Here is a 25,325-nt window from a genome sequence, read left to right on the forward strand (position 1 = left end):
TTTCTCTCTGGTCAATCATCTCTTTCGCGTGTTCAGGACGAATGCGGGGATCGAATGCTTTCAATTTGGCGTGGCTTGACTTACATATTAGAAAAATTGTGCTCTTTGCATTTTTTTTTCTTTTCTTGACACTTTCCAAAATAAAAATAAAAAAATGGGATTTCGTAAAGGAGCTCGTTGGAAGAAGAAAGGAGGGAATCAAGTAAGTGAATTTAATTAATAAAGAATATTATTTACTAACTATGGTTTATACGAATAATTTAGGAAACCAAGCCAAAGTCTGATGGCCGGAACGAAAGCAACTATAAAAAGCAAGAACTTAATAATGAAGTCTTCAAAATGTACTACAAGGTAATAATAAACTAGTAGATTATGTTTCAATTTTGGTTTGGTAACAATATTTTCTTTTTTTTTTTATAGAGCCAAAACCTAATGCCTGAAGAAGAATTTGATACATTTATCGAATCTTTGAGGTCACCCTTACCAAGTACTTTCCGTATTACTGGGACAAGAAGGTAAGAAAGAACGAGGAAAAGAGAAGAAACAAAGGGTTACTCATCCAAATTTTATTTTGGTTTATATAGTAATGCTATGCAAATCCGCAAGTTTATTGAAGACGAACATGTAGCGAAAATGCAAAATGTCATTGTGGACGGTGTGAAATATGATCCTCCTAAACCAGTATCTTGGTATCCTGATCAACTTTGCTGGGAAATCACTTGTCCCCGTGGTGTATTGCGAAATTCTCCTGAATATGCAACCTTTCAAAAGTTCCTTGTGGCAGAAAATGAAACGGTAAAGAACTGAATAACTGGGAAAATAGAAAAACATTGACTTTTTTTTTTTTTTGTTTTGATAGGGAAATATTAGTCGACAAGAATTAGTTAGTATGGTGCCTCCTTTACTTATGGATATAAAACCTCATCAAAGAGTTCTCGATATGTGTGCTGCTCCTGGATCCAAGACTGGTCAAATTGTTGAAGCTGTTCATGCCAATGACAAATTGAATGAAATGCCTACTGGAATGGTTGTGGCCAATGATGCTGATTATAAACGAAGTCAACTTTTGGTCCATCAGTTAAAGCGTCTACAATCCCCTTGTTTTGTGGCTACAAATCATGACGCTGCTCATTTTCCAAACATCACTATCAAGGTAAAGTTATTATTCTATCTCTATTTTTTTCTTTTACTTACAAATATCTTTTTTTTTTTTTAATTAGGAAAATGGTGTGGAAACTCCCTGGCAATTCGATCGTGTTTTATGTGATGTACCTTGTAGCGGTGATGGTACTTTACGCAAAAATCCAAAAGTATGGAATGAATGGTCTCAAGGAGCAGCTATTGCTCTTCATAGGTAAAAAAAAAAAAAAAAAAAAAAAAAAAAAAAAATCAAAAGAAGATATACTACATTAAATGATTGATTCATTGATTTCATTTCCTTCATTATATAGTATTCAAGTTCAAATCTTTTTACGTGGTGCACAATTGACCAAAATGGGTGGACGTATTGTTTATTCTACCTGTTCTTTCAACCCTATTGAAAATGAAGCTGTTGTTGCCGAAGTTTTGCGTTTAACCAATGGTACAAAAAAAAAAAACAAAATACAATAGATTATCATATTCATCATATTTTTATACCTTTTTGTTGTGTCTTTGTGTAGGTGCTCTTGAATTAAAGGATGTGTCTGATGAACTTCCTGGACTTATCCGTCGACCTGGTCTCAAGACATGGAAAGTGATGACCCGTGAAAACAAGTATATTTCCTCTGTGGATGAAATTGACAATGCTCGCACTCGACGTAAATTCCCTACTTCTGCTTTCCCACCTGAAAACACAGATCATCTGCATTTGGAACGATGGTAAATATGAGAAAAGAAATGAATATAAATCCCATTCTAACATTTATGTTATTATACTTTAGTTTACGAATCTATCCTCAAGATCAAAACACTGGTGGTTTCTTTGTGGCCGTTTTTGAAAAAGTGAAACCAATGACTGTTGCTGATCGTATATCCATCTCCAGAGATCTTGGAAAGTCAGTTACTACCACTGATATACAAGCTGGTGAAAATGAAGATGAATCTCTTGTTCAATCCGTTAATGCTTCTGCTGCAAGCCCACCTCCTACTGAAGCTGATAATAATGATGATGATATTAAGGTGACTACCGATGTTACTGAAGAGGATTCTGTACCCAGTAAGCGTACTGCACAAGAAACAACTGAAGAACCCAAAGTGCCAACTAAAAAGAAAGCAAAGAAGGATGTACAAGCAATGAAAGAAGCACCATTTGATTTGATGTCACCTGACAATCCTGATTTACAAGCAATCAAGTAAGTTTTGATGAATGAATGATATATTGAAAAAAGCTAATTTTTTTTTTTTAATACAGAACGTTTTATGGTCTCAGTCCCAATTTTCCCGTTGATCAATTTTTACTTCGATCAGACGTGGATACTCGAAATCGTCAAATTTATTTTGTATCATCAGCGGTGAAATTAATATTGGAATCCAATCAATTCAAGCGACTACATGTTGTCAATACGGGTGTCCGATTATTTGCTCGACAAGGTTCATTAGCCGAAACAACCGAATGTGCCTTCCGTATTTCATCTGAAGGTGTTCCTTTGATTCAACAATATATTGAAGACCGTCGTTCTGTTCATGTTGGTTTGGCCGATCTCAAGATACTCTTGGTCAGTGCGTTCCCTATGATTACAGACTTTTCAGAAACTGCTCAAACTGCTTTGAACAAACTTTGTAAGCATCAAAAAAAAATAATAATAATAATAATATTAATAAAAAGGAGTAGTTGGTTAATCTAATTCTTTTTTTTTTTTTTTTTTTGATTAGCTATTGGTGGTATTATCTTTATCATTGATGTTTCTGAAGCTCACTTGCCGTAAGTTGTGATAGAAATCAAAAAAAAGAAAACATCATGATTGATTCATCTTTTTTTCTTCCTTCTTTTCTTAGTGCTGATACACAAATGATGCTTCCTGTCTGGCGTGGTAAATCATCTGTCAATGTATTATTGAACAAACATGATAAAAAGTAAGTCAAGCATAAGAATGAAACCTTTTTTTTTATAACTCATCTATTGTTTCTTATAGATCATTGTGTCAAAGGTTATTTGCCATGACACCTGAACCCATCCCTGTCCATATCAAGGAAAAATCACAGCCTCCTTTGATCCAACAAACAGAAGAATCAACGGAAGAAACAGCTACTGTAGAATAATTTATCATCATCATCATCGTCATTCCATCCTCGTAGTAGTAATATACATCAATAAAATGCATTTTATTCTTCAATACAATTTATATAAAAAGAGAAATCTGAAAAAAAAGAATCATTGGTTTTTTTTTGTTTTTTATTATTCATATACAAGAAAAAGAAAGATGAGTGTGTGTGTATGTGTGTGTGCAAATGGATTTGAGAGAAGGTATAAAAAAAATAGATAAGTGGATAACATGAAAACAAACAAAAGAAGAGAAAAAAAAAAAAAAAGAGAGAGAAAGATGACAAGGGGGGAATAACAGTTTCTATAAATATTGGAGGGACGAGGGGGGGATCATTGAGGAGGAGGGGAAGGAGACAAATAAGCAGAAGTAGCAGGAGAGGTATAATTGTTGTTGGGTTGAATGGCTTGTAAACGTTTCCCTTTCAACATGTTTTTTAAGGCACGTAGAGCAAATACCGTCAAACCAATACCAGCCCAATCTTCATCATGTAAATCTCGTAAATCACCCACAGTCATGATATCTTGATTTTGAAGTTTCTTGATCCATTCATGTGCTTTTTCCAAACTTCGATGTACGGCCATGGCACAATCTTGTACAAACACTTCAATATTTGTATCATCACCATATTCTACATACAAAAAAAAAAAAAAAAGGATATATCATCAAGATTTTGATTACATAAAATAATAAACTTTCTATTTTTTTTTTTTTTTTGATTACCATCCACAATATGAGATACTAGAGCATTTGATGGTACACCATTATCGGTATGTTGTTGTTGTTGTGGATGATGATGATCTTTTGTTTTGTCATCATCAGATAATGTCATATATACGTTGGGTTCAGGAGTAAGTCTTGATCCTTCTTGAGATAAAGATGATTCCATAAGAGAAGATGATGATGAAGGAGGTACAGCCACGATGGGAATCGGATGTAACAAAGTAGTAGTAGTAGTAGATTGTTGTTGTTGTAAAGAAGTATCATCTTGTTGTTGAAGATCACGTAGGTTCCTCATAGCATCACGACATTTTGATTCAGCCGATCTTGCTCTTGCCTCGAAATCCTCACATTTGGCTTCCATTTCAATCACATGTTCCGTTACTTGTTGTAATTCCAAACGTGTCTTTTCAAGTTCCGAGCGGATATCCTTTTCACGTCGCCAAATAGAGGGTTGAGTCGGGTCATCATCGTCACCATCGTTTCGTTTGTTAGATTGCTGAGATTCGTCAGTTTTGTCCATATCCCTAAGTATACGGTTAATTTCCTTGGTGATATGTTGTTGGTATCTTTCTGGTAGGACTTGTTCTTCAATCATTTCACGCACGACTTGTTCTGCTGTATCTGTTTCCACATTGAAATCAAATTTCACTGAAAGTTTATCCATACCTTTGAATACTACTTGAAGTGTAAGATGGATGTGATTCAAATCGGTAGCTAATAATACAACGTCGGGTTCCACTGCCAATAAGGAATGTTCCAAAATATCTTGAGCTGACATACGTTCATCTTCGGGTCCCAAACAATTTTCAATTACACTAAGGACTTCAGGATTGGTCACTTTAGCCAAACACGCAGGCTTGATACCAGCTGACACCTTTTTATAGATTTGAGCCGCATTTGTACATTCACCATAAGGATATTCACCTGTCGCCATTTCCAATAGACACATTCCAAATGCATAGATATCCACCTTTTCACTATAGCCTTGTTCTTCATACATTTCAGGAGCCATAAATTCGGGAGTGCCAATCACAGTATACTTTTTGCCCATTTTCATTTCAGCTGTACCCATATCACCAATCTTGACTTCACCATGTGCACCATTGATGAAAATATTATCGCATTTGATATCTCTGTGGATGATAGGTGGATGATGATCATGGAGATAAACCAAACCCTTGAGAATTTGTCTTGACCATCGCTTTACAATCTTGAGGTTGGGTAAAGGTGATAGTTTGCGAATATATTCACGTAAAGTACCTGAAGTCATCAATTCTGTCACAAACACAAATTCATTATCTGTGTGCCAAGCATCATGAAGAGCAATGATATTGGGATGCCTAACTGATTTCAAAATTTGTATTTCATGATCAAGTTCTTTGTTGCTGGGTGTTCGCATTGCCTATTCAAAAAAAAAAAAAAAATCAATAAATATATAACTATCTTTTATAGATAATAATAATAAAAAAAAAAGCAATCATCATTTTTTAAAACGTACCTGAATAGAGTTCCATGCTACTTCATAACCTTCTTCTCGATCAATAGCTTTATAGACCACCTTATAAGCACCTTTTCCAAGTAAAGTATTAAGACGAATATACCTTTCATTGGGAGAGACTTCAATGACTTTCTCACTATCAGGGAGAGATGATTGATCGATGATTTCATTATGAGGAATTCCAAGGCCAGTATATGGATCATTAGAGCGATCAAATGTAGTTGGAGGGGCAAAGTTATTGATACCATATGCATTATTATTAGTATTAGTATTATTGTTGTTATTGTTGTTGTTGCTGTTGTTGTTATTGAATATAGTATGATTGATATGATCAGAATGGTTTATATCTGGTGATATTGAATAACTGTCGTTTCTTCTTCCAGAGGCCATAAGTTCTTCGTCGTCATAGGAATCATATCCAACACCAGGACTAAAAGAGACATGAGCTTGATGTTCAGACATATGATAAGTTTGTAATAAAAATAAATAAATATATAATAAGAAAATATGAAGAGAGAGAGAGGGGTTATATAGTTGATATAAAATAAGTAAATAAAAAAATGTACAAAAAGATATGTTCAAGTATAAAAATAAAAGTATATATAAGAGATAAATAAAAGTTTTTTGAATCAAAGGGAAAAGATGAGATAAAGGGGAAAATATATATAAAAAGAGGTTATTGTTTTTCTTGTTGAATAAAACAAAACAAAAGAAAAGAAAAAAAAAAGCAAAAAATAGACTTCAACACCAAAAGAAACACGGTTGATGTATATAAATCGTCTAATGCTATTTCTGTATATGTTGGATATTATAAAAGAAAAAAAAACTAAAGAAAAAAAAAAGGATAAAGTAACAGAAAAAAAAAAAAAAAAATTCGGTGGCCGCTGACCAGTTCCAAAAAGTCACTCGCTTCTTGAGGCTGAAAAGACAGATGATGATGATGATGATGATGTTTCCTTCTAGTCTCCGGCTGAAAAAAAGGTCATGATATCACTCATCAAATAATCTTCCTTTTTTTTTTTTTTATTGATATATATATATCACGTGTTTTTTATAAAAAAATGTAAAAAGATGGATTGGAAAAAAAAAACATATAAACTTGATCTTTTTACTGTGTGTTTTATTCACACACACACATAAAAAAAAAAAGAGGAGTTAAGATGGATGATATCTTGTACCTTTTCCATTATTATTATTATTATTATTTTCCATAATGCATCATTAAAAAGTCATACATGAAGTGAGAAAATCAAAACTTGATAGATAACGAATGAATCCAGGTTTTTACCTTTTTGATCTTTATAGAGAGAAAGGGGGAGGGATGGGTAATGCTAAATGATAGCGGAATGGTGTGATCAACCTTTTGCAGCATTTTAGAAGGTATGATTCCCTATTGTTCCTTTTATTACCATATTTAGAATGAAAACAGTGACTTTGATGAAATATGATTGGCGCCTTCAAGGTGCAACAACTCACATTATTAAATAAGATGATATCTCAATCAAAACGGGGATTATTTTTCATTTATGGATGATTATTTTTTTTTTTTTTATGTTATGTCAGCTAATGATTCCTTTTTTTTTTTTTGGTTATTAATAAGTCGATCCTAGAATGTATCAAAACAATTCGGAATAGATAGATAAAAAGAAGAGATTATATCAGGGACAGTTTTTTGTCAATTGGGGTTGCTCACATGACGAAATAGGAAAAGCTCCTTAAGATCCTGCGCACGCCATTGCAGTTAAGTCTCCGCATAAGACTTTTATGGTATTTAAAGATATCAAGTTTTCCTTATTCATTTCTTTTTTTTTTCTTCTTCTTCTTTTCAATTCTTTTTTTTTTTTTTTATTTCTTTGTTTTTGAATAAACATATAATATATATCCATCATCCATTTTATACCATAAATCAATAATACACATTCCTTCTTTTATTATTACTCCTATTTTAGAATGACTCAATACGGATCCATATCAACACAGAAAAAGATACATCATCTTACTCAAGCAGAACGTGATTTATTACAAAGTGATCGTCCTGGTTATGGTACTAGAAGTAGAATAGAAGTTGCTTTCAATCTTGTTAATGCCACCGTCGGAGCAGGAATCATTGGATTGTACGTATTTTTTTTTTATCTCTCCTTATCTTTCTCTTTTTTTTTTTTTTTTTTTTTTTTTTTTTTTTTTTTTACTGATACCATTTCTCTCTTCTTCTTATTATTCTTTAAAATGGAATAGACCTTTTGCTATTTCCCATTGTGGTTTTATTTTGGGTTTTGTCGTATCTATATTTGTTGCCATTCTTTCTCAATTGGGTCTCTACATGGTAGTCCTTGCTGGTCAACGATTAGGAATCTATAAATTCGCATTGTTAGTAGAATATTTATTTGGTCGTCCTGGTTTCCATTTCTTGAATCTTATGATCTTCATTCAAGCTGGTGGTGCTTGTATCAGTTATTTTATATGTAAGTTTCAAATTATTACAGACTGATATATAAGGCTTACGGTATTTTTCTGCTTTTTTCTTGAACTTTTTTCCTTTTTAGTATTGGGTGATACTATACCTATTTTATTGGAACCTTATTTACCTGAACTAGAGATTGTATCGGAAAGAACTCTTGTTATGGGCTTTATTGGGATATTTTGCGTAAGTGATTGGAAGGGAAAAACTACTAAATATCCTTTAACTCATCCAACCACTCCTTTTTTTTTTTTGGGATTTATTATATCACTTTTTATAGATTTTACCATTGAATTTGGCAAGATCTATTGGTGCACTTGCCAAGTGGTCTATCCTTTCTGTCATGTTATTTCCTGTGGTTCTTTTGACTATTATTATACGTGCTCCTTCTTACATTCCCGAAGAACCTATTCCAGTGACTTGGATTGGCACCGATGTATTTGGCGCTTTAGGTGTATTTGCATTTGCCTTTACTTGTTCTCAAGTTGCTTTCAACAATTACTTGACTTTAGAAGATCAATCATCTCAAAGTTGGTGTCAATCAACCACTTTATCGACTTTTACTAGTTGGCTGATTTCCATGGTATTTGCCATCTTGGGCTACTTTTGTTTTGGTGAAAACGTTCAACCCAATTTATTCATGAATTTTGCTACAGATGATCTGATTATCAATATAGGTCGATTTATTCTTGGTTGTACTATGATCTTAACTATTCCGTAAGTTGAAGAAACCAAAAAAAAAAAAAAAAAATCAATTGACTAACACTCATTATTTCATAAATATAGACTTGGCTTCTATCCGACAAGAGAAGCCGTACAGAAAGTACTTGGATACGAAACAGCTACTAAACAACCTAATCAACTACAACATTATACCGTCACCTTTGTTCTCTTTTTCGTCATCCTTTTTGCTGGAATCACTATCCGATCTCTTGGAAAAGTTTATGGTTTCGTTGGGGGCATTTCTGCAACAACATTAGCTTTTATTTTACCTTCCGTGGCTTATTGGGTGGCAGCAAAACAATATCGATCTAGAACTTCTTCTTCTTCTTCTTCTTCTTCTGAAGCGACAACAGCAGCACTAGCAGCAGCAGCAGCGACAATATCGATTGAACCTACTTTGACGCAAACATCAACATTATATAATGGGATCAGTAATGGAAACAATGGCTATTATTATTCTACAGTGGAAGACAAACAACTTTTATGGGATATGGCATCTACTTCTTCTTCTTCTCGTAGCCCATATTATGTAGATGAAGAAGATGTATCTACTGTGGATGGTGGTCTAGACGATTTAGATGGTGATGATGACCTGAATGATGACTATATTGGTAAGCCAAGTGTTTTCTTGGATATCATGGCAGTGGTTCTTTTCATTTGGGGATTCGTGGTCATGATACTTTCTGTGTCAAGTGTGTTATTACAAGACTAGTTAGATAGATTCCCTTTTTATTATACCCTTTTTTTTTATTTCTTTATATTCCCCCCATTTTTTTTTTTATCATTCATATTTGATTTTCACCTTCCCCCCTTTATTTTATCCCTCACTGGATTCCGTTATCTATCTATTTATTATTTCACCTCTCATATTCTACTGCTGATAAACTATCTTACATATACATCTATGCATATACATACATATATAATAAATAACATTTGTTATCATTTACCTGCATATATCATTTTCCAAAAATTGGTCCTCCTTTTTATACATATATATATATATATATATAAATATTTCATTATGGTTGATTGCTCTTTCTCTCTTTCAATGAGGAACAAGATGATAAAAAAAGTTTGATTGACATCATTCTTCTTGAAGGTACCATTATGATTCTATCATATGCAACCATTCATTCGGAACGATAAGACCATATAAGAAATGACAATGCTGACAAGACAACAATGGATGTGATGATATCATGTGAAAACGATCCGTTTGGTCAAAGAACACCAGGTTTTAAAAACGATACGTAAAACGATGGAAACATATGATGCATACTGACTGATTTTTTTTTTTGGAAACTAAGGATAAAAAATAAGCCCGTGACAAATTGAATGTCATTTTTTAATGTATATACATAGAGCTCCCATCCTTTAAGCTGCTACATCATCATCATCATCATCATCATCATAAGCAATCATTACCATTGTACACTAATATCATCGTACCTTCCCATCATTGTCATTACCATCATGTGGCATCACCCCTTATCATCCTTATGGTTGATATGAAAGACGATCTTGGCTGATTGATCATCTTTTGTTCGACATATTATTTCTTTACCTTTGCTAGTTTACTATATGGTGATATATTTTACTCAACAAAGTGGATACGTAGATTTAAAAGGAGGATGGAACAAACGATCATATCACTTTCAACTTGTTGATTCTTTTTTTTTTTTTTTTCAAGACTTTCTCTTCCACAGTGATTTGCAATATAGAAAAATGAAATGGATTCTATCTTCATGGTAACACCCCAAAAAGGCAAGGCGAGACGGAGAACAGAAAAAAAAATTAAGTACTACCATCTTTCTCCACCCCCGCATTTTTTTTTATATAATTATGTGTGCGTGGGATGACAATGGTTACCCATTATATATTTATATATATTTTTTCCTTTTATCACCAGTTTTGATGCATAGAACACTCGGAAATGAAGCACTTTCTCCTTGTTCGATCGACGATGATTCAGAAGGATCATCATGACCACTAATCATAATAAACAAAACAATATGATTAAAAAAAAAGGATTATTTTTTTTCTTTTTATTTGTAGGCAAAAATAAATGGGAAGAGGGGGATCATCAAAATGGATAAAAAAAATTAAGAGAAGAAGTATACTGTTGCATAACAAGGGCTTTCAATCAAGAATAAATAAGAATACATAGACAAAAAAAAAAAAGGAGGTAATCATCAAGGGAGAGCCGGTGATTAAAAACAACAGTTAAGTAGTAAAAAAAAAAAAAAAAAGGATAGGAGTGTCAAAGAGAAGAGAGGAGGATCATGATAATCATAATAATAATAATAATAATACTACAAAAAAAAAAAGGCATGAAGGAAACTCTACAAGAAAGAAGATACAAGAGAGATAACCAATAAAGCCGAAGGGATAATCATCGTTGTAGTAGAAGAAGCACCAGAAGTCAAAGAATCTTGAGCACTGGAAGAACCTGCAGATTGGGCACCAGCAGAAGAACTAGGATGATTACCAGAGGAAGAGCCAGATGCAGTGTTGTTGTTGTTGCCATTAGGGGGGCCTACAGGTTTATCAGTGATGGTGATCTTGAATTCAGAAGCAACGGCTTCAGACTTGGCGACAATCCATTCAATCAAACCAAATGAAGCTCCACCTCCATTATTGTTAGGAGCATTCACACCTTGGAAAAGATTTTGAGTGACTTGTTCGAAAGTCCATCCAAAATTAGTACCAGGAGATTGTTGTTGAATGCTACGATCCCATTGTAAATCAGGTAAGATAAAATCATGGTAAGCCAAAATACGGTTGGTGAGAGTGACGTTGTTGAAGAGCACTTGGACAGTATCCTTGAGATAAGTTTCAAATTTATTCTTCATATTAGCATTCTTGAGCAAGTTGTTAATCAACACAGCACCAGGATAACGTTGAGGGAAGGCAGTATAAGATACCTTTGGGAATTCTTTTCCTTCTGGCACATCCAAATTGACACCAAAAGTAGCATCGAAATCTTGACCCAAGTAATACCATTTTTTATCAGTAGGATCTTGATAAGCACCATCATTTGTTTGTTCCATCCAGTAACCATCCCATTGACCAGCTAAATATTCCATCACCATGAATCGGATAAAGCCATCCACTTCAAATTGTTTTTCAAAATTAGCCAAGGCAGCATCATCTTGATAGTTAAGTTCACTGAATGCTTTACAAACAGGATCCAAAGCATCCACACCAGCAGGACTCTCAGGATTGGGGATGAATGAATAGTAATCACCAGTGGGAGAATAGGCAAAGGATGCACCAGAAGCACCATCATATAAAGGACCCTTTTCAGCAGGAGGTTTACCAGCATACCAACGAGCATTGATATAAGAATATTGAGTAACATCATCCAACAAATTAAAAGTACCAAAACCTTGACCATTAATAAAAAGACGAACCATATTGGCTTCATTTCCATAAGAACCCATGGCTTTCAAAACATCAGCATATAACTTTTCACGCATTTGAGTAGGATCTTCTTCCATATGTCGAAGCTTGAAGTAATTGCGATTATATAAAGTATCAGATCCAGATAATGACCATTTCCAACTTTGTTTTGCATTGTTCTTTTTCTTTCCAGCACCATGAATACCAAATGAGACATTCTATTTATTGTATATAAAAAAAATCAGATCAGGTCAGTTAAGACGCGGCAATTGAATCTAAAACTTTTTTTTTTTGTTCTATAAATGTCATCTACTTACGTTAAAAGAATGTACACCTTCAGCATCCACCAAGGTAAATTTGACAGTAGTAAGATCTTTAGGGACATTTTTGACAAGATTTTCAAGTTGAGCTGTATCACCATTGATGAACACAGTAGGAATATAATTTGAATCAAAAAGAGCAGTTGGTTCACCACCACGAGTCCATTGAGGCTAAAAAAAAAAAATTGAAACGAAACAACAAATAAAAAAAAAAGTGAGTCGATCTCATTTCACTTTTTTTTTTTTTTTTTTTGATAAACCTGTTTTATATACATACATTATCCTTAATAGGCCATGGTAATTGAGGAATGTTGGCATAAGTAACAGGACGATTGAAGAAATCATTTCTAGTACTGGTACGACCTTGTTCCAAAGTACGATCAAAACCTTCAGCAGTACCGCCTACAATATACTAAATATAGATGTCAATAAAATTTCTTTGAATCAAATCATAATGATTTACCTTGTATTTAGCATTATCAGGTGCATCCATTTGACCAGAAAAGACAGGAATATCGGCATCTTTAGCTGTTAACTTTGTTTGTTGACCATTGACAGATACTTGAACATCAGTAGCACCTGGAGCAATAACATTAAAAGTGATAGAGGCAGCATTGGACATAGCCACCATACAAGCTAAAGCTATATAGGTGAGTGAATGCTTCATTATACAAAAAAAAAAAAAAAAAAAGAAGGTGAATTGAATATAATTAAAAAAAAAAGAACAAAAAAAAAAAATGAAAAGAAGAGAAGAAAGACAAAAAAAAAAAAAGGAGAGTTTAAGTTTTTTTTTTTTTTTTATTCTCCAAGATCGGTGATTGGCTGATGTCAACTCAGAAAAAGTAAAAGTTAAATATGGTGATTCTCCAGGGATACGTTCAGACCAAATTTACTAAAAGCAGACAGGGTTCAAAAAGAATAGTTGTGTATATTTTTAGTTTCTTTTTTGTGAGGAAATATTACCTTTTTTCCCTTTGGACTAATTTCCATGTTATCGGTTACCTTTTGTTCCATTGTTATTTTTGGGGGTTTGGTCCACACTTGTCATCACGTGTGGTCGTTCGTGTATACTTAAATAATAAAAAGGAACTTCCTAATCATTTCAATGCAGGAGATAACATCCATTTACTTTTAATCCCGGGTTAATGTTCAATCCCCTTTTTTTTTTTTTATAATTTGATTTGATTTAATCATTGACTATCATTATCATCCTTTTACTATGATGATAGAATAAATATAGAATAGTTGTTTATTCAATTGACAGAAATAGTAGGTAACACAACATTGATGCTTTATTTAGGTTCTAATTGTAAACTTCGAAGCTTAAGAATGGTTTATGCTTTCTTTCCATTCATCATTTTTATGTTCCGAACATTAATATTTACTTGCAACCCCCGGTCTTTTTCTTTTTCGCGGTAAACTTTTGCCGCTCGTACCTCTTTCTTCTTCACTTTCTCTCCACCAATCATTTTCTTTTTTGGGTGCGCCTTTCGAAACTTTCTATTCTTCACACACTTCTTTTTCTTTTTATACTATTGACATTCTTTACTATTCTATGGATAGGAAATCTCGTACTTCACGTTCTGCATCTTTAGAAGAAACAAATGAAGAATTAAGTCTATGGAAAGAAATTTGTACTTCTTTGGTCAAACTAGAAGGCATTCAAAAAGAAGCTGGTGATGTTATTACCAATATCAACAAAGTTCATACTTCTGGTTATATAGAAAACTGTAAGAAAAGTAAATCATATATATATATATATATATATATATATATATATATATTACTTACTAATAAATATATATTATTTTATATTAGCTATTCCTACTGCAATTCATCAACGACTAAAGGATCATTATAGAAATGGAATAACATTATCATCAAGTGAAATAAAGTAAATTAAAACGAAGTAAAAAAAAATGTATATGCGATCATATAACATTTTATTATTATTATTATCATTATTATGATAAAATAGAACAATCAATGATATTATAGAAAAGGTATCAGTCCTTATCGCACTTCGAGATGCATCGGAATACAATGGTAATAAAACAAAAAAAAAAAAAGCAAAGAAAAAAAATGAAAGATCATTGATTGATATATTATTATTATATATTGATAGTGATTGATGGTAAACGGAAGAAACGAAGAAATGAAACTGAAGATAAATCGATAGTCAATGGATCAACACCAAGTAAAAAAGTGAAAACGTAAGTCATTATTTAAATGCATGAATGAATTTGAATTTTTTTTTCTTTTTATCACTGATTTCCTTGCCTTTTCTTTGTCCTGAATAAAATAGACATATTTTACCACCAGGCACATCAGTAGGTCACTGTTTCTCTCTCTCTCTTTTGGTATTACTTGATGATATGGATATTGATTAATTGATTATTTTTTTTTTACTTTGATCTTAGGTTGCTGCACGACAACCAACTCAAAAGGATTCAAGAAATGAAGAATGGATATTAGCTACTGTACTTCAATTCCATCCTGACAAAAACAAGTAAATTTTTTTTTAAAATACTTTCCCTTGATTTATAGTTCACTTATTCTCTCTCCTTTTCATAATGTTTATTGTGTCAGATACCATGTTGAAGATGTCGATCATGATGAATTTGGGCAAACTCAGTAAGTTGATTATTATTGTTGTTGTTTTTTTTTTTATAATTTTGCTCATCTTTATATATATATATATATATATATATATATTGTAGACGTTACATGCTTCCTTCTCGTCAAGTGATTCCTATTCCTGATGCTATTGAACATCGACCTGAATTTCCTCCTGGTCGTCATGTTTTAGCTTTATATCCTGGAACAACATGTTTTTACAAGGCCATTGTGATGTCTCCTCCAAGCAAGGTAAGAGTTGTCATTTATTAAATGAAAAAGTAGGGTGTGATGGGTTCATGTGTAAACATATGTACATATATATATATATTTGTGTGTGTGTGTGTGCTGTATGTGTGGATGTATGTTGATGTATGTAGATGTGCGTGTCTATAAGAGAAAAAGAAAAGGTGATATTAAATGACTTATGATCCTCTATTATATAGAACAAAGATAACAACGCTATAGGGATGTACAAGGTTCAATTTGAAGATGACAACAATGAAGTGAAATATGCCAATCCAGAACGTGTGTTAGAAATGCCCAAGATATCCAAATAGAATAACCCAAACACACCTTTTCAAGTCGCTGGTCGCTGATCCATGTATATAAATCAATAATTATTTCTTTATCTATTTTGTTATCTTCTTAGTTTAGCTCAACAATTCTTTTTTTTTTCTTTATCATTCAAGATCATCCAAATAAAACAAGGAATAAATCAAAAATATGAAGATTTTATTTATTACAAATTGAAAGAAAAAAAAAAAAAACTACTATAGTAGGGTAATAAGAGATTTATGCATAAAACTATATTGTAATGGTAATGTGGGTAGGGAATTGGTGCTTTCTTTTTTTTTTTAGAAAAAAAAAAAGAGAGAGAAAGGTGGTAAAAAGGAAGGAAGTATATATATGTATGTGTATGTGTATGTATGTGTGCGCGCGTATGTGTGTATGCGTGTGTGGGTGAGATCATCATGCCCATATCTAAAAAAAAAAAAAAAAAAAAAAAAAAAAAAGAAAGAATAAGAAAGTAAGTATGTTAATTTTTCTTTAAATGATGATGATAACTACTAACCTTGAGGAAACCATCCCAACTACCACTGCAAAGAGCCTTTCCATCAGCAGAAACACCTAAACAAGAGACACGGTTTTCATGAGCACGTAATATACCTACTCTTTCGGCCTTGAGGGTATCCCACACATGACATTGATAATCATCATAACCACCAAATAAGAGTCGACCTGAAATAGAGAAAGCCACCGAAGTAATTCCACAAAAGATTTGTTCATTGGCAAATATATTGAGTTCACGATCCGCCCGCAAATCGAATAATCGGCAACTAGCATCATCCGAGCCTGTTCCCACTGCATTACCGTTCGGAAAGAATTGAACAGCATTGACGTCGGATTCATGACCACTAAACGTTTGTACACATTTACCTTCTCGTATATCCCATACCTTGGCTGTAGCATCACAAGCACCTGATACAAATATATTTGGATTTGGTGAAACTGATAAACTAAGTATATAAAAAAAAAAAAAAAAAAGATGAGAAAAAGAATAAACTTTTTGAATGAATAACTTTTACCTCATCACATCCCCTGTATGATCAACAAATTCTTTCAATTTGGTATTTGCATCAATATCCCATAATATACAAGTTGTATCCCCACTAGAAGTCAATATTTGGCTATCACTAAGAAAACGACAACAACTGAGATAACCAGCATGAGCAATCAATTCCCTTGCAGGTTTGGATACATCGATATTGTTTGATATTTGGTATTGATAATTGCTGGAACTGTTGAGTCGAAAGATAGAACATATATTATCGAGACCACCAGAAGCCACAAAGTTTCCAGAAGGAGAATAAGAGCAAGTCATGACCCAAGAAGACCGTAAAGCAATGGCAAATATTTTGTTTGTTGTATAAGCATCCCATACCAAAAGTTTTCCGTCTTGTGAAGCTGAAACTAAATGTCGTTTATCATTAGCCCAGTTCATGGCATAAATCTTGGCTAAATGTCCTTTCAATGTACGTCGTACTTTTGTTGTTAATCTAGGTATACTTTCCACTTGTTGTGCTTTTTGAGCCACTAATAAAATAAATAAATAAAATAAAAAATAGTTAATATCATTAATATATAAAAAAAGATATTAATTACATGTCGTATCGGCTAAAGCTTCTTTCTTTTGTTTAATTCTTTCTTTGAGTCTTTCAGCTTCTTGTCTAGCTGCAGCAATACGATCGGCAATATTGTCGCTGTTTCGGCTCATGGTATTATATATATGTTATATATACAACAAAAAAAGAAAAAGATAATAAATAATAATATAATAAAAAAAATAAAAAAATAAAAAGAGGGTGGAAAGAGAAGAAGAGGTAGGGGAGGATAAAATGGATAAAAAAAAAAAAGAAGACAGAATTATTATATAATGTTTTATTTAAGGTTGTATAGAGAACTGAACCCCAATGTATATATTGTCAAGGAGAGTCAAAAAAAAACCTTATCAAAATGTAATAAAAAAGTGAAAGAAAAGAGGAAAAAATAAAAAGGAAATTTTTCTTACGAAAACAACCGCGTCCACACACACATATATTATATATTTAAAGATCAGAATAGCATAATGGAAAAGTTTCATACTTGAAAAGAAAAAAAAATAAAAATAAAATAATAATATATAATTATATTATAATATAAATAATACTTTTTCTTCTATTATTATTATTATTATTATTATAATCATATTTACTATTTTACTATATAAACACTTTGACTTTTTGATACTATCTTTTTTTGCATTGATGCTAATCAGTTCTGTACGAGAGTCACACAAACCAAACTTTGGACGGTATTTGAAATGTATGGCTTCTTTTGATACATTCGACCCAATCAAAGTCGTTTTGTATCAAAAAACCTTTTTTTTTTTTTTTCTATTCTTTTTTTTCTTTCCATTCTCTTCTCAACTTGTTGTTGTACCTATCAAAAGTAAGTTATATAAAAAACTAGATATTCATATTTAGTTAGTTGTTGTTTTTATTTATTATTATATTTTATTGAATCCATTAAAAAAAACCCCCTTCCCAATAGTTTATTATTTCTACTCTATCTTGAGTTATGGATTCTGAACAGGTAAATATATACTTTATTATAATAATAATAATAGAACATATATTTACTTCATTTTATTGAAAATAGCGTACAGCTCTGACAGCTACCCTTTCTTCCTTGGTTGTCCCTGAGATCAAAGAAATCATCAATCAACTCAATAAAAGGCTTTATCTCAGAATGCATCGTTCAGGACGGAAATCCAATCTTATCGAAAATATTGTTAATGAAGCTCAAGCTTGGTCACAGAATAGGAAGGTACAATCCTTGGATGTATTAGTAGATGCTATCAATAGACAAATTGGACTGTAAGTAAAAACTTTTTATTTCTTTTTTTTTTTTATTTTATAAATAATAAGAATAACAATAATATAAGATTAATATAGGAATACTCTTCTAACGAATCTATCTCTTTTTTTTTTTTTTATAGTTCTACTTTTATACGAGAAGACAATTTTATCAAAAGAAATGCAACTGCTACTCCTCTTGTATATAATCAAATTAGGCCGCCACCAGCAACAATTCCAAGGTCATCACCTTCAAGTATAATGACCACTCAACCTCAACAATCACCATTATCACATCCAAGACCTATAATAGATCATATCAATGTTCAATACAAGTCAAGTCCATTTTTTACATTGGAATCTCGTTTAGTCTCTCCGAAACTATGTACAAGTAAGTTTTAATATATGTGAAATAAGTGGAAAAAAAAAGAAGGAATATTGATTCTATACTATCTATATAGGGAATCTGAATACTCGATCAAGCAAGGTTTTCTCTTTTAGTTTGACAGCTGAACAACAACAATTTTTCCATCATCAAAAGAATAGTAACAGAGGTTTATATCAAATTCGATTTTTTTGCTCTGGATATGATGAACAAAACCAAGGTCGACACAATGAAATGGAATTTCCTCCAATATGTGAAATGAAAGTAAATACGGAACATACTATTGCTGGAAGTGTAAGTACTATACTACTTCATTATTTACATTTAAATGAAATAATACTTTTTTTTTTTTTTTGAATAGACTCTCAGAGGCATGAAGAATAAACCTGGTACAGTAAATCCTCCCGATATCACTCCTTATTGTCATTTGTTTGGAAGAAAAAATATGGTAGAACTTGTTTATGCGAATACAGTCAAGGTAAAAAAAAAAAAAAAAAAAAAAAAAAAAGACAAGTTTTTGTTTAGAAATATTCATTATTATTATGTTAGTCATATGTTGGAACGATTGAATTGGTGAAACGAAGAACTATACCGGACATTGTCAATGGTTTGAAAAACTCAAAAGTGATATCAAAGAAAGAAACATTAGAGAGATGTAAGTATAGAATAAAAATAGTGATTCATTGAAATTTTATTTATGATTTTATTTTTGATAGTACAAAAACGTCAAGAAGATACAGATATTGTATTAGAATCAGAAACTATTTCCACAAAATGTCCTGTAAGTTCACAAAAAAAAAATAAATAAATAAATAAATAAAGACAATAAATAAATAATTTTTCTTTTTTTTTTTTTTTTTAATCTTAGCTTGGTTTTACAAGAATTCAGACACCCTCACGATCGATATACTGTCATCATTTACAATGCTTTGATGCCACTACATTTTTATTGATGAATGAACAAACGCCCACATGGTCTTGTCCAGTTTGTAATAGAAAAATGGAATCTTGGGAGGAAATAGGTGTCGATGAATACTTTCGAGATATACTGAATTCGGTGTCTAACAATGTGGAATCTATACGAATAGAAGAAGGTGGAAAAATCAAAGTGATAGGACAAGATAATGATGAATCCGATACTGACGATGGCAACAATGACCGTTCAAATATTCATACCAACAACAATACACAAGTAAAAAAGGAAATCGATGACAGTAAAGATGCAACAACCTCAGTGGATTCTGTGACGATATTGGACGACGACACGGATATAGGAGAAGAGAATGATAGCGATGATATACCCTTAGCAAAACGACAAAAAATCACAATACAACGTCCAACCATACCTCCTCCTAAACAAAACCAGGTGATTGATCTTACTCTCGATAGTGATGACGAAGATGAAGTTAACAAAAATAATATCAGCAGCAACAACAACCACAATGGCAGTAGTGATTATAGCGACAACACTCTGATTGGAGATGAAGGACGTAATATGGCATCTATATCACCCTATCAACAATCAGTAACAACTGTGACAAGTCCATCTTCACCAAATACAACAAATGGATTGAATTCTTTACCAGATCCACCAAGAAATTATATACGAATACCATTATCATCTTTAGGCAAACAAACACCACAACATCCTCCATCATCTAGTCAGAATATGTTTACTTCCCCTTTGACTCCTAGTGATTATAGTCCAAATAGTTTAGTTTTACCACCATTACCCTCTACTGCCCCTCCTTCTCAATCATCATCAGATCCTTCATCATTTACTTCGAATTCATTAATGAAATCCTTTTTACACAAATAATAAACGCCCTACTTATTATACAAATCTTCAAAATAAAAAAGTGATCCATCTTGATTTCCGTATTTGGATAGACTAGTGATTCTAGAGTATGTCAATTTTATCACTGATTATGAATGATCATGCAATTCTGACTCAGATCCAAATCCCCTTCGTATTTCCTCACCTTCTCTCTCTTTTTTCTTCTTCTTCTTTTTGTCTCTCTATCTTCTTCTCTATCTAACCTTGATAGTTATCTTTTCTTTTAGTTTGTAGAATAAAAATACATTTGTTTATAAATACATTCGTTTATTTTTAAGCTAATAAGGAATTACCTGTTATCCTTGGTCAACATCTAGTCATTACATTGACTTACGTATACGTAAGCATATATATATATATATATATATTCAACCCTGTCTATCCTTATCATAATATTTATATCTTTTTTTTATTATTATTATTATTGTCTTGACATCATGAAGGTACAAGAAATAGCCACGTCTACATGGTGTCGCTTACTGACAACATCGGAAAGACAACGAACTTTGGACACAGCAGCAGCGAGAAAAAAAGTAGCCTATTCAGCACTTGTATGATCACGAAACTGTAGAATAGGTGCTTTTATGAAGTAATCTATGCCTCAGCGAATACATCATCATCCAAAAAAAAAAAAAAAATCCTGCAAACGCGAATCTTCACCGAAACAAGCAAACGAAAATATAATCAAAGGGATAGAACGATACGGCTCAACAAATGATCTAAAAAGGTGCGACTTTGCGTGATCTCATATGCTGGTCTGTCAAACGATCCAGACGATGTCCTGGAATTCTTGCGGTAAGGAAAAATAGAAGCAACACACAAGCTGATCTTTTTTTTTATATATATTATCATCTGTAGGGTGTGCCGTACAGTGAAAGCAGTAGTTATCGATCACGACATCGAGCGACTGGACCGTTATTCTTTGGTACACGGAAAAAAACTCAAGTTGCTCAAGTCGCGAAATGGATGCATAAAAAACTCAAAATAAATTACAACAACAAGTAATGGATCAAGAATACTTATTAGGTGATACTTTTATTTAGTTTCCCCACACAACCTTTGTTTTATTCGTATCATTGTCTTATTATTACTATCTTCTTTCAATTATATTTGTTTTTTTTCTTCCATACCACTCTCTCTCACTAACCAAATGAGATACTTGTGCAACTATATATGTCAACCATTATAAAAATTATAAATGAAGATATCTATATATCATATTTTTTTTTATTGAATCAAAAATTATAATAAAAAACTATTTACAACTATTGATCATGAAACAAGTCTTCTATTTTACCATTCAGTTTCTTATATCTATCACTATTACCTATATTTATTCTCTTTATCCACATGAATAAACTCTTCGGTTTCAAGTTTTATTCTCTGTTGTTTTGTCGTTCCTATGCTTAACAGAAATACATATTGGTTCCTGCTTCTTCCCTCTTCCTTCATTATAAATATTTCAAATAATATATACAGATATCTTTATTCACTATGATATATATTGTCTAAGGATAAAAAGAAAAAATAAACCACGCTTCACATGGAAAAAACCAGTAAATAACGAAATATAAATTCCCCCTTTTGTCACTTACCTTGTATGTCTTATGATAAAATGATGGAAGACTTTTTTTTTTTAAAAAAAAAAAAGACTAGTCAGTTGTATCACCTTAGTAATTGGTTGCATCACTTGGTAGTTGGTTAAAAAGACGTGATTGGAGTAAAATAATAAAAAAGTTTTATTAAACAAAGTTATAACTACCAAACTAAAGCTACAAGGTACAGAAAACAAGAGAAAGAAAAGAAAAAAAAGAAAAAAAGGGAAAAAAGGGATATAGAAAAAAAAATCACGGACTTCGAATACTAGTGTGGCCAATGAATGTTATGAGTTATTCGATTTCAGGTCTTGAAAAAGCATCACAAAGTTTATCTATTCAACATTAAGATCAAATCACATATGCTAAAATATGTATATTGGATTCAATAGTACAGCTGATTGGGAAAAAAAAAAATACATTGTCAATTTTGTCACACAAAAGGTCATTGCGCTAACACAAAAAAAAAAAAAAGAAAAAGTATCTAAAAAAGAAAAAAAAATGAATCCCGCTCTTTTTTCTCCTCCTTTTTCTTTTTCTTTTTTTTTTTTTTTCTCTTTACTATCTTCCCCCTTTTCTTTAATCTCTACAATGAATTATTACTGTAGGCGAATGATATGGTTATATAGTGTACTAGTCTATTTCATCAGTTACAACTCCATTCAAGCTCAAGTAACCAGTTTATCATCAAGAGCACAATCATTAGGTTTGACACAAACCTGGGCTTATCCATTCCCTAATACGACCATGGATACAGGCAGTACAGCATCTTCATTTATCACCCAAGGATGGAACAGAGCCTCGAATCAATTCTATGCTAGTCAAGATGTCTCATTTGTCAATGATCCTATTAATAATAACAGTACTCAAGTGATGCGTGTGGTTTATGGTATGGGGTCCTATGCACCATCAGGTACTAGAAGTAATCAAGGTAGTCAGGGCGGTACAGAATTCTTCTCAGCACCTTTTGGTAACAAATCTTATGACAGTGTCTTGGTTCGATATGATTTGGCCTTTGATAATTCTTTCCAGTGGGTTCAAGGTGGCAAGTTACCTGGTGTTTTCGGCGGTGTCCCCGGTTCTGGTTGTAGTGGTGGTAATGCTGCTGATGGTTCTAACTGTTTTTCAGTCAGATTGATGTGGCGGCAAAACGGTAATAAAAAAAAAAGATTTAGTGTATATTAACAATGTCTAGTTGGAACTAAGCATTTTTTTATTTTTATTTTTATTTTTTTTTATTTTTATTTTTATTTTTTTTTTATTTTTTATTTAAAGGTGCTGGTGAAGCTTATGCCTATATACCCAATACTGGTGATGTATGTAAACAAACAGGAGTGATGTGCAATGATCAATATGGTACATCCTTTTCTAGAGGGGTAATCCAATTTACTCAAAATAAATGGACAACCATGGAAATCTATGTCAAGATCAATAATGCTTCAAGTTCGAATGGTATCCTGACGGTCTGGCAAGATGGTAATATTGTAGTGAATCAACAACAACTTCAATATCGTACTTCCAATGCAATAGCCGTATCATCACTCTTCTTCAGTACATTCTTTGGTGGTGGCGATCCTTCTTATGCATCCCCTGTTGATACCTATACCTACTTTAAGAATATTCAATTTAGTGTTGGTAATCAAGTCGAACTGAGCAACAGTGGTGCTGAGCTCTCTTTCAAGTCTCCTATCTCTTGGATCTTTGTTGTAGCTTTAGTTACTCTTTCTATCCTTATCTAGATTATTATTACTTTGTTATATATTGACCTATTTATTCGTTTTTTTTTTTTTTATGTATTTATATATGTACGATGTACTTTTTGAAATAAACGAATTTTTACTTCCCGGAATATGTGTTGATCTTCAAATAATCATATGTGAAAACCTTCAATTCGAGCTATTTATACTCCATCGTTATATATCATCAACCATTATCCTGATTACAGATCATCCGCTATTACCATCATACTATTTATCTATCATCACCCATCATCCACTACACCATTATCCATCATCATCCATCTACGTCGTTGAAAGTCAACCATCATCGCTTTATTGATAAATCAATTTCAGTATGTCATGCATCTAACCACGGGCCATCTGTTTTCAAAAAAAAAAAAAAAAAAAAAAAAGAGTCTATATTGTATTGGATGTATGTTTTCTTTTATTGGATGGTAAAAAAAAGAGAGAAAGAGAGAAGAGTAAACAATAAACAGAGGAGAAGGAGTCAAAAAAAAAAAAAAAACAAAAGGACTATCAGTGGTGGGATAAAAAAAATGCGTATGTAATAAATATAAATATAAAAAGAAGACGAAGAGGGAATGTTTCTATTCTAAATTATTGTTGTTCAGGTACAATGACATAAGAAGGAGCATTGTAATATTTGGGATTGTTGTAAACGGATTCACCAACCTTCCAACCTTCCACATTCTTCATAATATCGGATTCACGAGCCTTGGCAGCTTCCGTACGACGATAAAGATCACGATCGGCTTCGGCTGTCAACAATGGTACTAGATGAATGCGAGACCAAAGATTTTCACGAGCAAGTTCCCTAAATAATAAAAAAAAAAAAAAAAGAAAAATAGAATGAATAATGTTCTTCTTGTCTCGTCCCGTGCGCGTTATCTATATCATTCATGTTGAGTGTTGATGGTAATATCATGATGTTCGTTGTTGTTATTACTAAAGCTGTTGTTGCATTTCATTGTTGTTGTTTGTTGTAATAAAACGTCTATATTGTATTCCCTTTTTTTCTTTTGCTTACTTTTTTTCAAGATTGCCTTGAGCTACCTTGTAAAAACCATAGGTACAGATGGCAGTGATACCGGCAAAGATAACAGCACCAGAAGGACCACGCTTAGGTAAATAACGACGGTATTTGACTTCAGCATAGCCTCCACTGGGGGGAAGGTCTTGACCGCCTCGTTGGGACATTGTTATATATGATGGATAAAAAAAAAAAAAAAAGAAAAAGAAAAATAAAAAAAAACCCAGTGTTGGATTCCTCCAAAAAAAAAACAAGTGACGTCTCTTACAATCAAGGAAAACCCAGTATGTGCTGTATTTGAAAAATAAAAAAAAAAAAGAATTGCCCTATAAAAGGCAATCATCGTTCTTGCTTTA

General features: G+C 32.4%; 9 protein-coding genes across 9 annotated transcripts; 5 read left to right on the plus strand and 4 right to left on the minus strand.

The window, feature by feature from the left end:
• The first annotated feature begins 138 nt into the window (after positions 1-138).
• Positions 139-3,317, plus strand: BX664DRAFT_297936 (S-adenosyl-L-methionine-dependent methyltransferase). Its single transcript, XM_051542259.1, has 13 exons — positions 139-202; positions 265-351; positions 421-515; positions 585-795; positions 860-1,153; positions 1,221-1,354; positions 1,452-1,582; positions 1,662-1,860; positions 1,923-2,333; positions 2,393-2,760; positions 2,854-2,902; positions 2,977-3,054; positions 3,114-3,317. Exons 1-13 carry the CDS (start codon positions 155-157, stop codon positions 3,238-3,240), a joined length of 2,232 nt encoding a protein of 743 aa, XP_051400740.1. The 5' UTR covers positions 139-154; the 3' UTR covers positions 3,241-3,317.
• A 257-nt stretch (positions 3,318-3,574) lies between these two features.
• On the minus strand, positions 3,575-5,853 carry BX664DRAFT_262809 (kinase-like domain-containing protein; the record flags this gene model as incomplete). Its single annotated transcript, XM_051540740.1, has 3 exons — positions 3,575-3,873; positions 3,966-5,367; positions 5,464-5,853. The coding sequence occupies 3 exons, from the start codon at positions 5,851-5,853 to the stop codon at positions 3,575-3,577; spliced, it is 2,091 nt and encodes a 696-aa protein (XP_051400741.1).
• Positions 5,854-7,299: 1,446 nt separating this feature from the next.
• Positions 7,300-9,599, plus strand: BX664DRAFT_334178 (transmembrane amino acid transporter protein-domain-containing protein). Its single transcript, XM_051545659.1, has 5 exons — positions 7,300-7,577; positions 7,699-7,925; positions 8,007-8,107; positions 8,202-8,638; positions 8,708-9,599. Exons 1-5 carry the CDS (start codon positions 7,414-7,416, stop codon positions 9,354-9,356), a joined length of 1,578 nt encoding a protein of 525 aa, XP_051400742.1. The 5' UTR covers positions 7,300-7,413; the 3' UTR covers positions 9,357-9,599.
• Positions 9,600-10,963: 1,364 nt separating this feature from the next.
• Positions 10,964-13,041, minus strand: BX664DRAFT_281198 (coth protein-domain-containing protein). The gene is made up of 4 exons (XM_051541513.1): positions 12,833-13,041; positions 12,647-12,781; positions 12,367-12,540; positions 10,964-12,267 (listed from the first exon to the last, which is right to left on the minus strand). Exons 1-4 carry the CDS (start codon positions 13,034-13,036, stop codon positions 10,990-10,992), a joined length of 1,791 nt encoding a protein of 596 aa, XP_051400743.1. The 5' UTR covers positions 13,037-13,041; the 3' UTR covers positions 10,964-10,989.
• Positions 13,042-13,892: 851 nt separating this feature from the next.
• Positions 13,893-15,723, plus strand: BX664DRAFT_334185 (SGF29 tudor-like domain-containing protein). Its single transcript, XM_051545660.1, has 9 exons — positions 13,893-14,099; positions 14,188-14,263; positions 14,348-14,415; positions 14,495-14,582; positions 14,675-14,699; positions 14,790-14,878; positions 14,959-15,003; positions 15,090-15,237; positions 15,432-15,723. Exons 1-9 carry the CDS (start codon positions 13,925-13,927, stop codon positions 15,543-15,545), a joined length of 828 nt encoding a protein of 275 aa, XP_051400744.1. The 5' UTR covers positions 13,893-13,924; the 3' UTR covers positions 15,546-15,723.
• Positions 15,724-15,768: 45 nt separating this feature from the next.
• BX664DRAFT_359393 (guanine nucleotide binding protein beta subunit 2) lies at positions 15,769-17,537 on the minus strand. The gene is made up of 4 exons (XM_051548084.1): positions 17,152-17,537; positions 16,575-17,082; positions 16,061-16,505; positions 15,769-15,969 (listed from the first exon to the last, which is right to left on the minus strand). Exons 1-4 carry the CDS (start codon positions 17,261-17,263, stop codon positions 15,958-15,960), a joined length of 1,077 nt encoding a protein of 358 aa, XP_051400745.1. The 5' UTR covers positions 17,264-17,537; the 3' UTR covers positions 15,769-15,957.
• Positions 17,538-17,907: 370 nt separating this feature from the next.
• Positions 17,908-20,633, plus strand: BX664DRAFT_334189 (PINIT domain-containing protein). The gene is made up of 9 exons (XM_051545661.1): positions 17,908-17,976; positions 18,079-18,120; positions 18,187-18,404; positions 18,527-18,774; positions 18,845-19,062; positions 19,130-19,246; positions 19,318-19,423; positions 19,485-19,549; positions 19,637-20,633. Exons 2-9 carry the CDS (start codon positions 18,106-18,108, stop codon positions 20,585-20,587), a joined length of 1,938 nt encoding a protein of 645 aa, XP_051400746.1. The 5' UTR covers positions 17,908-17,976; positions 18,079-18,105; the 3' UTR covers positions 20,588-20,633.
• Positions 20,634-22,947: 2,314 nt separating this feature from the next.
• Positions 22,948-23,939, plus strand: BX664DRAFT_263219 (uncharacterized protein; the record flags this gene model as incomplete). The annotated part of the gene is made up of 2 exons (XM_051540760.1): positions 22,948-23,353; positions 23,476-23,939. 2 exons carry the CDS (start codon positions 22,948-22,950, stop codon positions 23,937-23,939), a joined length of 870 nt encoding a protein of 289 aa, XP_051400747.1.
• Positions 23,940-24,542: 603 nt separating this feature from the next.
• On the minus strand, positions 24,543-25,118 carry BX664DRAFT_239552 (GRIM-19; the record flags this gene model as incomplete). The annotated part of the gene is made up of 2 exons (XM_051540212.1): positions 24,543-24,753; positions 24,967-25,118. Coding segments are annotated over 2 exons (363 nt in total), but the record flags the coding sequence as incomplete, so codon positions are not given.
• Between the last annotated feature and the right edge of the window lie 207 nt (positions 25,119-25,325).

This window comes from Halteromyces radiatus (genome assembly GCF_025201355.1).
Source record: "Halteromyces radiatus strain CBS 162.75 chromosome Unknown BX664scaffold_4, whole genome shotgun sequence".
Lineage (NCBI taxonomy): Eukaryota > Fungi > Mucoromycota > Mucoromycetes > Mucorales > Cunninghamellaceae > Halteromyces > Halteromyces radiatus.

Excerpts from the sequence above, each read along its gene's own strand:
- BX664DRAFT_297936 (XM_051542259.1), top strand. The coding sequence starts at position 155 with ATGGGATTTCGTAAAGGAGCTCGTTGGAAGAAGAAAGGAGGGAATCAA. Across the intron at positions 2,761-2,853 it reads AACTGCTTTGAACAAACTTT|CTATTGGTGGTATTATCTTT; the intron begins GTAAGCATCAAA and ends TTTTTTGATTAG. Across the intron at positions 3,055-3,113 it reads TTGAACAAACATGATAAAAA|ATCATTGTGTCAAAGGTTAT; the intron begins GTAAGTCAAGCA and ends TGTTTCTTATAG.
- BX664DRAFT_359393 (XM_051548084.1), bottom strand. The coding sequence starts at position 17,263 with ATGAGCCGAAACAGCGACAATATTGCCGATCGTATTGCTGCAGCTAGA. Across the intron at positions 17,083-17,151 it reads AGCTTTAGCCGATACGACAT|TGGCTCAAAAAGCACAACAA; the intron begins GTAATTAATATC and ends TTATTTTATTAG. Across the intron at positions 16,506-16,574 it reads CATACAGGGGATGTGATGAG|TTTATCAGTTTCACCAAATC; the intron begins GTAAAAGTTATT and ends TTATATACTTAG.
- BX664DRAFT_334185 (XM_051545660.1), top strand. The coding sequence starts at position 13,925 with ATGGATAGGAAATCTCGTACTTCACGTTCTGCATCTTTAGAAGAAACA. Across the intron at positions 14,700-14,789 it reads TTTTACCACCAGGCACATCA|GTTGCTGCACGACAACCAAC; the intron begins GTAGGTCACTGT and ends CTTTGATCTTAG. Across the intron at positions 14,879-14,958 it reads TTCCATCCTGACAAAAACAA|ATACCATGTTGAAGATGTCG; the intron begins GTAAATTTTTTT and ends TTATTGTGTCAG.
- BX664DRAFT_281198 (XM_051541513.1), bottom strand. The coding sequence starts at position 13,036 with ATGAAGCATTCACTCACCTATATAGCTTTAGCTTGTATGGTGGCTATG. Across the intron at positions 12,782-12,832 it reads CTGATAATGCTAAATACAAG|TATATTGTAGGCGGTACTGC; the intron begins GTAAATCATTAT and ends ATCTATATTTAG. Across the intron at positions 12,268-12,366 it reads AAGGTGTACATTCTTTTAAC|AATGTCTCATTTGGTATTCA; the intron begins GTAAGTAGATGA and ends TACAATAAATAG.
- BX664DRAFT_334178 (XM_051545659.1), top strand. The coding sequence starts at position 7,414 with ATGACTCAATACGGATCCATATCAACACAGAAAAAGATACATCATCTT. Across the intron at positions 7,578-7,698 it reads GGAGCAGGAATCATTGGATT|ACCTTTTGCTATTTCCCATT; the intron begins GTACGTATTTTT and ends AAAATGGAATAG. Across the intron at positions 8,639-8,707 it reads ACTATGATCTTAACTATTCC|ACTTGGCTTCTATCCGACAA; the intron begins GTAAGTTGAAGA and ends TCATAAATATAG.
- BX664DRAFT_334189 (XM_051545661.1), top strand. Across the intron at positions 18,775-18,844 it reads CTCTCCGAAACTATGTACAA|GGAATCTGAATACTCGATCA; the intron begins GTAAGTTTTAAT and ends CTATCTATATAG. Across the intron at positions 19,424-19,484 it reads GAAAGAAACATTAGAGAGAT|TACAAAAACGTCAAGAAGAT; the intron begins GTAAGTATAGAA and ends TATTTTTGATAG.